Genomic DNA, 15,050 nt, shown 5'->3' with positions numbered 1-15,050 from the left:
AAATCTTGCAGGACATTTTTAAATAGACATATATACACAGACAATGAAAAACATACACAATACAAGACAAGGGCATCACGGTTTTGCATATTTTTGTGATAGTTTATAGTAGCAGGGAGATGACACAATTTCGTTAACCCGGTAGACAAGAAAATCCGTGTAAATATTCCATAGCTATTAGACTTAAAAGTATGGAAGAAGGAATACTCACTTGAGAAAATTTAGATTTATCGTCAAAAGTCAACTGCCATAGATTGAGCGTTCCATTTGTGTGGTTAGTGACCATAGATATCACAGGAGCCGACTCTAAAACATCACTGTCTTGATTCTCTATATCTTCGGTTGCGACACTTGTTTTCCTTTTCATATCGTTGTTATTCTCTTCTCTTGCTCCTAAAAAAATTATAAATTTAATAACTAATAAATTTTATGCTATTAGGAATAATATAGGATGGCTTTTAAATCATCACAATTAAAGAAAACAATGCAATTTTATATTAAACGTTACAGTTCTCAGTACTCTCAATTATAGTTCAATATATTATAATTAATTATAATAATAATACAGCCAGTATTAGGTATTAGATATCAAACAAGTATTTTCATATTAATAAATTATTTTTGACACGGACAAAAGAGTTTTTATAACTTACCATTTTCTTGATTTTCCGCATTTTGATCATTTTGAGGCCATTCATTTTCTTCTTTTTCTTCTTGAACACTCGCAAGTGGCGTAGTAACTGTTTCTGGCTGTTGGCCTAGATATTTTAAAGAAACGAATTAAATATTTCAGAATTATTATATTAATCATTATATTAATCTTCTTCTGGACATATATAAAAATATACACCGTGATTCGATAATATATCATGAGCCCTTTAAGGCTAATTGCTGAATATTTGATAAAACCTAGAACATTCTGGAAATAAAAAAATCCTGGAATCTTACCAGTATTAACTGGTTTTGTCCTATGTCGCACGTAGAGTGGTTGAGCCGCTGCGTGGTACAGTGCGGCCGGCGTACACATGGTAGTGGCGTCTCCGAGAGGAAACGCGGAAGGTATTCGTGCCGAAAAGGACACTTGGGCTTGCCGTATTGCCCCCGCTTGTAACTCATCTAACCACTCACATACCCTGAAAGGGTTAGTTATAACTTTACACGATTAAGAAAATCATACATACTAATTTTAAAGTTTGAACTAGAAGTGGTTCTTGAAGTTTTGTTAAAAGCAAATGAAATCTTAGTCATATAATATAATGTATTATGTTAAAAGATTAATAACAAAATGTTAACTTTCAGGCTGTCCAAAGTAAAGCACTGTAGGCCGAGTTGTTTCAGCAGTTGACTCTCATCCCTGAGGTCATATACACCATGGCAATTTCTGCCTATGTGCGCACCTAACACTCGCACGTACGGTGAATTAAAACATCGTCATAAATCGACGACATGTGTGAGACAGAAGGCCTACTCACTAAACGTCTATGAAATAAAAATGATCAAACGGATGCAACCTCTGGCCAAGACCCATATAGCTATAAAACGCCACTGGATCATCATTATTCTCAAGTATATTTTTTATAAGAACGTTTAATGTGTGTACTAGTTAAGAAAATAATTATATTTTTAAGCTTTCTTTATGTAATAGGAGGCAAACGGGCAAGAGGCTCACCTGATATTAAGGGATACCGCCGCCCATGGACACTCACATTGCCAAAAGGCTCGCAAGTGCATGCCGGCCTTTCAAGAATTTGTACGCTCTTTTCTTGAAGGACCCTAAGTCGAATTGGTTCGGAAATACTTCAGTGGGCAGCTGGTTCCACATAGCGTGCGTGACTAAACCGGCCTTAGAAAACGCTCAGTTGTGGAATGACGGACGTCGAGGCGATACGGAAAAGGCTGTGTGTTGACAATGACCTGTCAACTGAACGAAATGAAAGAGACCATTTTATCACCATCAACCACCAACACCATTAACATATCACGCAAGGGCATGTATTTAATTTAAAAAAAAAAACGTCTCATGTATTGTATGATATGAAAATTATGGTGATTTTAAATTTTTGAAGCATGGTACTATAAGTGAGTTAGAATAAAAAACTCACCATATAAGAAAACTACCGTCCACAGGGTGTATCGAGAACAGTAGATCGGGGCTTTGATGCCAATCTCGTAACAATGCCTCAATTTTGGCGTCCAGGGAGTCCGGTAAATGTGTACACGTCACATCCGTCGCTATCGAGTTGATGGACGTCGTATTAGAAAGGCTTGGGTGACTGTTGCCATTTCCTGTAATTCAAAAATTTGTTCAGTTTTCCAAAGTTTATCAAGCAAACTATACGTCAATATATTAGGTATAAATAATAATAATCAGTGCCGCTACATGCTTTTTAGGTCTGGGCCTCAGATGTCTGTATCTGTTTCATGATCATTAGTCAATCTAATAGGCAAGTAGGTGATCAGCCTCTTGTTTCGGTCCAAGACAAGCCGGTTTCCTCACGATGTTTTGCATCGCCGTTCGAGAGCAAGTTAAAGCACACATAGAAAGAAAGTCCATTGATGCACAGCCGGGGTCGAACCTACGACCTCAGATGAGAGTCGCATGCTGAAGCCGCTAGGACAACACTGCTCAATATCTTATGTATACATAATCATTTATATTAAGATTCCTCTGGAGGAGCCCCTTGAACCAATTTCATAATTTCGACAACATTACTTTTATCGTTGACGTATACTATACTTGTTTTATTTCCTACCCTACAAGTGATTATATTTAGAAAAAAGCATTGACTAGTTAATTTTTTCACGAGTTTTAGAATGCCAATACATGATTACTTTGAGTTAATTTTTATACAAATTTGTATAAGGTCCTAGTGAGATGACTCCTGCCTATTACTAAAGCGTTGAAGCATAGTTACCTGCTTGTTCGTCACTATTGCTGTTGTCTTCAGACAGTCCTTTAGTCAAATGCTGACTCGGTCGCCTATGTCCTACTTAGCAGCATGAAATAAGCATTCAAATCGAAGCACAATTCTATTACATAAATTCTTTTACTATGCTTTTACGCTAATAGCTAACCAGTTTTGATGAAATTAAGATTTTGTCTTCATTATTTGACGCAGACTGAAAGCTTCCCCTACTGCGTAACTACTTTATAGATCCTATAAGAAATACACTATAGTCGACGCATTATGAACTGAGACTTCGCTCATCATATTTAGCTGTCCGTCTCGCTCGCACTAACACGTCTTATGGAGATGTGTAGTGATGTGCGTAAGAATTGCAGAAGTACTCGTGGATTATTGAAATTGAGGCAAACTTTTTTCTCTAGGTCAGTATTCAATTCTTTTAAAAACTTGTGAATTGTGAACAGCCCGAGCTTGAGCGTTGATATCACTATGTGTGTATATACACAAAGAAATAGTGATAACAAAAAAAATATATATATATTTATAAAAAAACAACAACCTTTATTCGTAGCAACCAATCAGGAGTCAGCTAATGAAGGTGACGATGACGCATTGACCCCGAGTGTAGCTAAGTATCGATAAAGGGTTGCATTTCGTGCACATTTCTACCGATTTATTGCTCGACGACTCAGTTTAAAATGCATAGCCTATAGAAATATAGTTTTTCCTTTTTTCGTTTATTGCTTTGTGAGTACACGTAAAAGCTAATCTAAAGCTAAAGGATCTGTATGCGATGTTGATGGTGAGTGTGTTAATAAAACTGGGCCATACTTTCGTAATTTTCTCCATCCGGCTGTGTTTGATCTGACGCCGAACCTTCTTCAGTTTCTTCTTTGTCTAATATCTGTAATTGGCAAGTTTATATATGAAACTCACTAAGTAAATAAAGCACATCTCGTAGCTTGATCATTCTAACACATTGTTAGTTATAAAGTTTTTTATTTTATTTAAGTATAATTAATCCACAATCGTATGCATAAAAATGATACTCTGTAATTCATACAATTCTCTAATACATATTTAAAATAAATAAGTATTAATGTCTACCAACTTTTTTTGTTAGATCGTGTAATATGGCTTCAGCTTGACTCGTGAAGTGCATTTCCTTATTATGAAGCCAGTGAAGGATGAACCTTCCACCGCCAGAAAGAGATGGCACTAGTGGTATGTCTGTTTCCGCATTTATTGAAGCTGCTAGGTGGAAGTGGAGACCTAAATACAATTTCATAAAATTATCTGGATGTAAAAAAAACTTCTTGTTGTTGCAATGTATACTTTGCTTTGTTTTTGCTACTGAACTTTTTGTTTTTTTTTTTGTAGTAGAGGGGGGGGGGGCAAACGAGCTTACAGGACTACCATTTTTTGTGGGCGCGTTGCCGGCCTTTGAAAGAGGAGCCTCTTACTTTAACTAGTTGGTCGTATCTCTCAGGGAAGAGCCCCACCGAGAGTCGATTCTACAGTTCTCAAAAGAAAGTGTCTTGTGAAGCGGAATGTGGAAGATAGTCCTTGTGGTGTACATGAAGGTGATGCTGATGAAATTTTGAATTGATACAGCTCGTACGATGTTGAAACGAGGGATTAACCTAAACAGTTCTTCAGAACACTCACCATAGTACACTTTGTAGAAAACACAGAGAGTTTATGTTTTTTTTTACCAAAAAGCTATTAGCTACACTTTTCAGTCAAAATTACAAGTTAAAAAATTTAAAAAAAGACTAGTTGTACTTCCATTAATTTGAAGAAAATTACGAACCAGCAGTATAAGACGTAGCATGGTAGGAGTTGTGGAAGTCGTGGGCGCTGTACGTGGAAGGAAGCGTGGGGATTGGAGCGCCCGGCTGCTTCGAAGATTGGGCCGTACGTCTGATGTGGAAACACGTTCTGCAAAGAAGGAAATGGACTTCTTCTTCGTAAACTTCATTACTAAAGGCCGTGCCTGTCCTGAAAAGCCCTAAGCGATACGTCGACTTGCTGCCTGCATACCACTCTCTACTCAGCTTGTCTCAGTACATTAAGGATGTTGAGACCCATAATTGAGATCCAGACTTCTCCTACCCATCACTCCTCCCTACCATTACCAACTTGTCAAGACTATTTAGTTCTTTCTTGGCAATATGGCCGAAGTAGCTAAGCGCCCGTTTATAAATGATAGTCGACACTCGCGTTGCTTTATAGTTGATTGAGAATGGACTTAATGGTTCTGTATTCAGTGCATGTTACTCGCAAGATTCTCCTCCAACACCACATCTCCAATGCCTGTATCTTTAAGAATTGATCAGGACTCTGATGTCTACAAATATATATAAATAGCAAAGTTCTAACGAGCCGGCTTTCGCTAGCATTCGACACATTTCTGTTGCCATAGAAACAGACCTTTGGAAATCCACACACTGTTCATATACAGATCCCTGGTTCTCTCTAATTTTGTAAGTTAACTATGTGATATTTCAAAATCCACAAACACATGCACTACAACTGCACGGATACAGTACATCTCAATAAAAAAATTAGTTTAACATAGTAGCTGTCCAACTGGATTAGGTGGGATCTACAACAAGTTAATCTTAAGTTATATGAAACTGCTTTGTTTGTACTTTATTTAGTTAAAGCAACAAATTATTTATTTGTTGAACATTTCCTAATACGGTGATAAAATATTATGCATGCATTTATCATGCTTTGTTTCACGTTCCACACATCAACACCAACTATGCAAAAGCTCAGTTTTGTATCGGACAGCCCGGAAATTACAACGACCTTTATTTAAGCCATCACTTGTTTAAGCAATCGCAGAATATGCTTAAAAGGGGTATTAAAAATATCCATCAGCGCTAAATCACCTGCATCAAAAGCAGCACACCCCACATACACACACTCACTGTCACACCATCACACAGCATAGCCGAATAAGTTATTTCATTTTTTTTCGTAAATATTTGAACCTTTTTGCATATATAAAGCGTTCCATCTTACACACACATGTACACATTTACAAACGTACATTGTGGTCCTTAGAGCCGGACGAAAATTAATCATTTTGTCTTCACGAGTAAAAACTTACTTCATATGCTTCAAACGTTGCATGAATCGATGTTTATGCCGGTGTGTAGCGCGTTGTCTCCGGGGTGGGGAACGAGAATGGGCGGTGACACAACCGCCCCATTCATCTTCTGGCAATAACGTTTCCGCCCACACGCGGCAGATATTGTCAACGCATGACGTCACTAGTACGTTGCCCACGCTGCCTCTGTAACAATTAACGTCGAATTAATAATAGAAATATTTAATGATTATATGGGCTCATAAATTAATATAGTGCCTCAGGTAGATCGCAATTGGTTTCGAAATTAGCTTATATTACGTATGTATTATGTAAGTAATGCGTCTATTATAACATTATTTAAAAATACAAAAAAAAAACCTTGGCGAGTAATAAGAGTGGCGGAGAGTTTATTGCCAGTCTCTTCCGTTCTACGCCCTTGATTTGAGAACTGGCAGTAAATGTAAAATTAGAACCATTTAATGTATATATATTTTTTTTTTGTGTTCATAAGTGTACATCGTGTTTTTTTAAAAACTGTATCTACTCCGCACTTTAAGGATTTAAAATTTTATTTACTTAAACGTACCATAATACATAATTTAAATATTTTCAGATTAGATTAAGAATAGTTTTTAAATACTCACTTCGGCATGTATTTGCTAGTCTTCCTCCACGAGAGGTGGGTGACGGCCCTCGGATGTGCGACGTAGATGAAGGTGTAGTTGAGTTCCGGCGGCGAGTGTTCCCCTTGCGTTTGAACCAATACTAAAAATTATGGTATATAACTTACGTTTATATTATTTACCCCATAAATGACATATGTGATAGAAATCTTAGTTACATAGTGTGGGGAACAAGCTTACTGGATATACCATATTATAAGTAACTAGCTGTGCTGTGGTTCCAGTCGCATTAATTCGGTCGCCCAAAGAGGTAAATAGACTTTCACATTTTTATTGGCACATGGTCTCGCATATTTTTTGGTAGAAATTGATGTCTTTTATAATACTTTAGTACATCACTTCGCTCTATTGTCATTAGAGATTTCGAAAATTTTTATTGGTATTTCCTTGGCATGTATCCCAATCGTTATGTCATACAGAATCAGAACTTTTTAGAATATATAGCCTATGTTCATCACAGATAACGTAGGGTTCAAATTGTGAAAGAAATTTTCAAACATTGCTGTAGTTTTAGAGCCTATTCAATGAAAACAAACAAACAAATCTTTTCTCTTTATAATATTGGTAGAGATGTGTCAAACTCTCAAATCCAGTTAAAAGCTTTTAATTGATGTTCTTTTTTAACAAATCCAATACCAAAGGTTTACTAATTATTACATATCAAATTTGTAAGATTATCGAATAAAGATAACATTAAGATATTTTAACATACCTTTGTTCTGATACCATATCTTTACAAGTCTATCATTCATCCCGGAGGTCGCGAAGAGCACTCCGTCTGGTGAAAACGCAAGGTGATGAGCCGGTGTGGCCGTGTGGCATTGCCAAACACACAACCAACCCTGTACAAATAGGAGATTGAAATCATGAACTAAGAGAAAACAATCCTTAGCTAATCACATCGGGGGTGTATCATCTAATATTGTAAAAATACAACAAAAAAACGCATTGTGATTGGTCGATAGACATTTTCAATCTAATAATAGGCACGTGACACGACACACTTTCCTATTTTGTGTGTTGAAAAAGGAATTAATAAAAAATTGCTTTTACAAGCAGCTTCCTGAAGCGTTATTATGTGCGAATAATCATAATTACTCCCTCATAACCAGTCCAGGGGGCTTAGATAAGATTTGTCATTTTCATATATATTAAGTTTTCGACTTTCTACATACACTACTGTTAAGTCACCTTGACTAAACCCCCGTTACTTGCTTACTCATACCAGTGGCTTCCCAAAGATTAGTGTGATTGGATTTAAAAAACTTTACGATTATACATTTAAATCGTCTTGCTTAGAACACGTTAGATAAGTCTTAAATAGAGCAATAAATTTTGCAACCTAAATATGTTTTTCTAGTCAAAGTCAAAAAAAGTCTGTAATTATATGAAACGCTTAAAAGATCATTAAGGAATAGTTCAGTCACGTGATAACATAAGTTCATCGATTTCAAATTAGCCTGAAACTATTATTTAGGAAAAATTAAGGTTGACAAATATGTAAACTAGACTGAATACGTCGTACGAAGAGGAAATTCTTTAGTACTGTTTTTCCCGTTATTATCTAGTTCCTGCAGACGATATATTTGTTATAACGGCTTGTTTCTTGTAAAGGAATGTAAGACAATCCAATGCGTTTTATCTTATCAACGATATCTTACCCGGGAGTGATATTTTGATTGACATGGTCTATTACTCTCTCTAATACTCTCTAATCTATTTTAATGTAATAGGTAATATGACCACATCACTAGCGATTGATATTATGGTATTAAATGTTTCAATTTGTAAAGTATATACTATTTTAAATGCATATACTTTTGTCGTGATTTTGACAACCTGGTCAATGATCACAGTCAACAAAACGGCCCTTTTACAAAATGGTAGTCAGGTTAAAATTTCAACATTAAGTACATGTTTTACTGGGTCATCACATAATCACTAATAATACTTTCTCCCTTTAGCTAATAGGATTAGTTCTGCCTGAAATAAAATTATGGTAATGTTGTGTAGATATAATGGATACGAACATTTTTTAGGTTACAACAGTCTCTGCCCCTATCGTCATACCACGACCATAAAAATATAAAACTAATTTTACTAATTACCCGCAATACAATACACTTAGCTAATACGAAACATTTGCATGCTTCACGATAATTTTATCAATAGTAAATCAAACGCGTGATACGTGTCACAATGATATCTGCTTCTTATCAGTGCTAACAAATCATTTCTCACCGGTTCATCCTCTTCAGCTTGCTTTGGCTTGTCATCTTTGTCGCCGCCGATTTGAAACGTTACGCCGGAGCTAGCTGAAATATTTACCATAGAAATAAATATAAACAATAGAATATGTAATGGCGGGCATAACAATGCTTTGCTAACCGACCGTTCCGTACCATGAGCACATATATTTAGATATTTAGTCGATACGGCAATCTCTCATCAATTCTTCCCATTTATTTTGCAGAAGAGACTGTTATACATATCACTCTAACCTTTGGAAGCACATATTATTTGGATTTGAATTATTTCTTTTCGTTGCAAATAAAGAATTTGTAATTATTATTAAAGAATAAGAAACAGTATAACTAGAAGATAAATTACTTTTATTTCATTGCTGTTTCTGGTACACCATATGAAAATAGAATTATAAAATTCTACAGTGTGCCTATGACACGGTCTGAAAACAATAGTTTTCATTCAATATGTCAAGATCGCGTTTCATAAAAGTTTTATTGTTAATAGGACGAAGTTCGACAGCGCTAAGTTCGTGTCTTGAAATTAAAAAATCCGACCTAAAATAGAGAAATCGATAAAACAGAAACTGGAGGAGTAACTGGAAATTTGCCAGGAAGGTCGTTTACTTCTGAAATAGTCTGTGCAAGTTCAATATTAACAGGGTTGAATTTTTGACATATCTTTTCAAGACGTAAATCAAATGATAAGGATTAATATCAATACTAACGAATTTGAATGAAGAATGGACTACAAAGTAAAAAAAAATATTCAACGTCCGAAGAATATAGGTTCCATTATTATCAGTTTCATAGGGACAGGTTCAGAGTAGACACTATGACTCCCGTCTAAATCCAATATGTTTTTTCCCTAACGTTTAAAACACTTCCAGAATGAATTGCCTATTTATTTTTAATATGGCACTGGATCGATATGGACAAAAAATTATATAATTTTGTTAGGATAACACACTGTCGTTAGGTGTTTATAAATAGTCTGGCCATAAATACTGTTACATAAAAAGTTTTCTTCTTTTTCAACTTTTTAATTATTTAGAATTTGGAACACGCATATTATTTTAAAAACTTCTTTCAATTTTGCGCCATATCATACTGGACATGCCCTAAATCAGTCTTTACAATTAAATAGAGTGGATCGATGAAACGCCTTCTGTCGCGATACGCAGGTGATAAGCACAGAAATCCAGTCCAGATGAAACAATTTTCACGAATAAAGAGCACTACAAGAAGCAAAATGATAAAGTGTACGGTCACAGTTCTAAAGAAGCCGCTCAAGTGGTCGGAAAGGAACCACGTGGTCAAAACTACATTTTTGTGAAAAAGGAGTGAAGACCCAAAGTGTATCAAGATACACAGTAGGGGAGCCCACGATGCTAAATGGGGATTTACTCGAGCGTCATAGAGACCTATTGAGTTGCGAAGCTTAGGTCATTATAAGAAAAAAAATGTTATATTAGGTCCTTACATATGAAATTGGCGTTTTGTCGTACTGGCCACTTTGACCTCAAATACCTCCTCTTTGGTTAGGAATTTCAAATTCAAATTTGTACAGCTATTTACTCGTGTATTTGTGCTTCGATGACCGTCATACATTTGTTTTTTTCTTCTGTTTGCGTCACTCATTTTACAAAATGGAAAACTTAAAGTATCGCATTATTTACGAGTACGAGTTCCGCCGTGGCACTAGTGCTGCGGAAACGACTCGAAGGGTGAATGATGAGTATGCCGGTCATGTTGCAAAAGAAAACACAGTTAGTTTTTGGTTCCAACGTTTTCGTTCTGAAAATTTCGACCTGCAGAACAAGCCCCGTGGACGGCCTGAGATCCAAGTTGATAATGAAGTATTGAAGGCTATTGTGGAAGCGGATCCATCGCAAACCACGTCCGAGTTAGCTGCAGGCTGCGGTGTTAGTGATAAAACTATTTTAATTCACTTGAAACAAATTGGGAAGATTAAAAAGCTTGAAAAGTGGGTACCTCACGAATTGACTGAAGCAAACCGGCAAACGCGAGTCGACTGCTGCGTTACATTACTGAACCGGCACAATAATGAAGGTATTTTAAACCGAATCATTACCTGTGATGAAAAATGGATTTTTTACGATAATCGGAAGCGCTCAGCGCAATGGTTGGATCCTGGCCAGCCAGCCAAATCCTGCCCCAAGCGAAAATTAATCCCAAAAAAGTTACTTGTAAGCGTTTGGTGGACTAGTGCCGGTATTGTTCATTGCAGTTTTCTCAAATCTGGCCAGACTATTATGGCAGATGTCTATTGTCAGCAATTGCAAACCATGATGGAAAAGCTAGCGGCTAAGCAACCTAGGCTGGTCAATCGCTCCACGCCACTGCTACTTCACGACAACGCTAGACCACACACTGCACAACAGACGGCTACCAAATTATAAGAGTTTCAATTGGAATGTCAATGACATCCTACGTACTCCCCGGACCTTGCTCCAACAGATTACCATTTTTTTCGAAATTTGGACAACTTCTTGCAAGGGAAAAAAATTTAACTCTGATGGAGCAGATTTTATTGATTCCCGTCCGACTGTTTTTTTTTAGTAAAGGGATCAATGAACTACCTATGACATGGCAAAAGTGCATAGAAAACAATGGTTCATACTTTGATTAATTAAATATATTATATTCGATATATCGACTTTTTGTTCCTCCCATACAAAACGCCAATTTCATATGTAAGGACATAATATAATGTATATCTCTTTGGGGGGAGCGGCTATAGAGACTTTCAAAAATGTAAAAAATACTGTGCCATGGACATACTCAAGCGCTTCAGATATTGATAGCATCAATGTCCTACGTATTTTTAATAATGTACGTATGTTAATCTGATTGTTTGAGTGGTGAGGGTGGTCGTACGTAGGGTTGAAAATGAAAAAAAAAGTTATCGAGCGCGTCAGATTTTCTAAAGGGGTGTTAAGTGAACCTAAAAAAAGGCTCTCATCTAATAATCTGACGATTTACATGTGACGGAAACTCGCGGTCGTTATTAGAATATGCAAAAAAAAACTCGATCTCGCGAGATCCCGTGTAATTTTTCGGGATCAATCCCGAAGCTTAGTATGACGAGATCCCGTTTGAGATTGACGGGAATGGGCTGCAATGGTCAGCGATTCGACACACATCCGCTCGGGACGCTTCACGCGACATTGCACATTACATAGCATTCAAACGGACATTAGATGCCGGTTAGCAGATAGCACACTTGAATCACTTTGTTTTTTAAGAAGTTACTTCCAAAATCACCCGTAACTACTTTTTAATCTCCTTGAGCTATACCTACTTTGGTTTTGATTATGTTCATGTTACTAAAATTGTTACTTGTTTAGTTATTAATATTAAAGGATAAAGGCTTTTGTTTTCTTTCAAATAATATGTTGTTTTAAATAACCTCAGTATCACAAACATGCAGTTTTCATCGTATTCAGTTATGTGATTTTTTTTAACTATACGAGATCCCGAAAATTTCGGTATCTCGAACTCACGATCTCGAATCGGGATTGCATTCCCTAGTTAAGATATATATGGTTAAACTTTATCTCCTAGACGTGATGTCTCATAATATGACGATTATGTAGAGGGATTCGCCTAATCTGATAATTAAAAAAAAATTAAATCATTGTACTTAATTAATTGATAAGCTCAGGAAATAGAAAAAAGTGTATGTTGTTCAAGTAGAACTAATATTTATTTTATAACAATTAAAAAAAATGCTTTAAATATTCATTAACCGGAAGAAGCGGTTTACCTCGAAGATATTCTAAAATATTTATATATTTTTCTAATGTAAATTTTATAGATTTTTGCATAGTAGTTTCACCACAAAATACACACTTTATGTTAATATTACTCATCGACAAATTTTTCTTACTTCGGCTTGTGGAATTATTTGAATTATTTCGATCAAAATAAAAAAAAATCAGCCACTTCCGAGATGACGATTTTTTTTACAATTTTGCAGCCCTCCCCTTTCTTTACGTCACTTGCAAATTATCAGATTAGTGAAATATACACTTCTTAGCATGTAACTAACTTAGCCAACCTTAATCTGATGGACTCGAGAAAGTCTGATCATTAACTTTTTTTTACTAATTTGATCGTTTATCCTTGACGGGCGGCCATATATATGGAGCTCATATTTAGTAGAGATACTTAACCGGGTACAAGGTATCTCCCTGTATATTGATCTGCCACGCTGGAGTAAATCCCGAACTCCCCTCTCGGGCTCCCCAGCCAACAGTCTTTGGAGTAAGCATTGTCGAAATTTCCCTTGGAAACAGTGCGAAAGTCCAAAAATTCGTGGCCAAGCAGATTAATTTTTTTTTGCTGTGACTTTAATAAATATATAGCTATACATTTTTATAAGATTACATTACCTACTTCATTAAATAAAATGCATTTTCATTTAACAGAACATATGGCTGGACTAGGTACCCATATATTTTAAATCAGTTAATACTTAAATATATTAAAACATTCTTCGTTTTAGTGATTAAGCATTATTTTTGTACCTATATGGACCAGTCACGCAACAAAGGTGTGCTCAAAATTACAAACGAAATTATTAAATTGTGTAGCTTTAATAAAAAATATTTTATAACATTTAGGTTTAAAAAGTGAACGGTCTTCTAGTCCTATTTGACATAACACATGCTTACAGATCACTTAAAATATCTACGATATTTTATCCGTATTTTTATAGGAACTTACGTTGACTATCATCTTGATAAAGCGATGCCTGATGCCACAGTTGTAAAATCCTACCACCAGTGAGCAGACGCGTGCCTTCCAGGTTCCATGATAGAGCGGTTATAGGGCCGTCTGCCACCAATTTCCCTGTTTGGACCCATCTGTATTCCAGCCCCTACAATTCAATAATGAAACAAAGTTTAGAATATTTATATTTGAATATATTTAGGTCCAAAAAAGAGTTTTATAGAGAAAACAAGTACCGTTTGATAACGTTGAAGTTGTGTGCATGATAATGCGAAATGATGAATAGTATTTTTAACAGCCAGTAAAAATTTGAACTCAAATTTTTATTCGTAGACCCAGTCTTAAAAATTAAATCAGTTTTACAATGTAACTGTTTAATCTAAACCAGCGAGGCCTTAACACAACCTTATCAATAACTATTCGATTTAACATATGGTCTGCGATAATGTTTTTTTCACAATACTTACTAAAAACATTAGGTAAACTTTGTAAGGTATAATATTTTAAGCTTCTATATTTATAAGATAACGTATTTCGTGCTCTCATTATAGGGGACCTTGGTCCCCATAGCACTGTCATGAAAACAATTAATACATACACAAATTAATTTTAACAATTCTATTTCCTTTTACGTACTAATAAACAATATCTGTAAACTGAACTAAGTATTAGTAAGCGACACGAACTACAGCGAACAAATAATTCAGTATTTGTATTGTCGAACAAGAGGGTCAACAAATCTACGCCTCGCTTGAATTCGCAAATACGGTTTACGTTTTCATATATATACTTATTACTATAATGTTATAAAGGAACATTAATTATTCATTAAATCCGAGATTAGCCTATGCCTACCGTATGTGGCTATTTAAAACCTTAAAATGATAGTAGATATAAATATGTTATATTATACGTTAACCAATTATACCATATATAATTGTATTAAAAAGTAATTCACAATACGCTAATTAGCCTATATGTAATTTCTATAGTTTGTAAGATTTCAAAGTGAAGTATTTAATTGTATTATATTAAAAGTAAATTATACGACTGCTAAGACGTCGGTTCAGGTTATTGGCTCGGTCTAGAATCTAGATCTTATCATTTGAGGCCTCGTATACGGATTAAAATTTAGCACCCTCTTGTTGCTTGACCTCCACTCAGTCGGTACGACATAATTCAATCTTATAAGGTGTCATGCCCACCTTCAAAACTTTGAAGGACGAAGCAGACACTAGTTTATACTGGACTCAAATATAGGAGATAGAATCGTGTTACTTTAACCGTTTAATAAGATGATTTGTGGGACATATAATTGTTTCGACAGCACAGAAGCCTAATAAATAATCAAAGCTAA

The 15,050-nt window shown here is 35.6% G+C and overlaps 1 protein-coding gene across 14 annotated transcripts in view; it reads right to left on the bottom strand.

Annotated features, from left to right (window-relative positions):
* The window catches only part of LOC123706679 (dmX-like protein 2), a 50,755-nt gene that overhangs the window by 33,013 nt on the left and 2,692 nt on the right, over positions 1-15,050 (bottom strand). For 11 of the 14 annotated variants that reach the window (XM_045656004.1, XM_045655999.1, XM_045656008.1 and 8 more), the window contains exons 3-15: positions 13,688-13,841; positions 8,934-9,007; positions 7,405-7,534; positions 6,654-6,774; positions 6,028-6,213; positions 4,720-4,847; positions 4,018-4,178; positions 3,738-3,810; positions 2,916-2,990; positions 2,103-2,286; positions 949-1,133; positions 654-758; positions 212-393 (exon numbers count right to left, since the gene is read on the bottom strand). In XM_045656004.1, the coding sequence (XP_045511960.1) occupies positions 212-393; positions 654-758; positions 949-1,133; positions 2,103-2,286; positions 2,916-2,990; positions 3,738-3,810; positions 4,018-4,178; positions 4,720-4,847; positions 6,028-6,213; positions 6,654-6,774; positions 7,405-7,534; positions 8,934-9,007; positions 13,688-13,841 (1,758 nt within the window). The remainder of the gene's footprint in view (positions 1-211; positions 394-653; positions 759-948; positions 1,134-2,102; positions 2,287-2,915; positions 2,991-3,737; positions 3,811-4,017; positions 4,179-4,719; positions 4,848-6,027; positions 6,214-6,653; positions 6,775-7,404; positions 7,535-8,933; positions 9,008-13,687; positions 13,842-15,050) is intronic. The other 3 variants (XM_045656006.1, XM_045656011.1, XM_045656003.1) reach the window with 2 other exon arrangements.

This window comes from Pieris brassicae, chromosome 3 (genome assembly GCF_905147105.1).
Source record: "Pieris brassicae chromosome 3, ilPieBrab1.1, whole genome shotgun sequence".
Classification (NCBI taxonomy): Eukaryota; Metazoa; Arthropoda; class Insecta; order Lepidoptera; family Pieridae; genus Pieris; species Pieris brassicae.
Note: the sequence above shows the minus strand (reverse complement) of the source record. Positions and strands in the feature narration are given on the sequence as shown.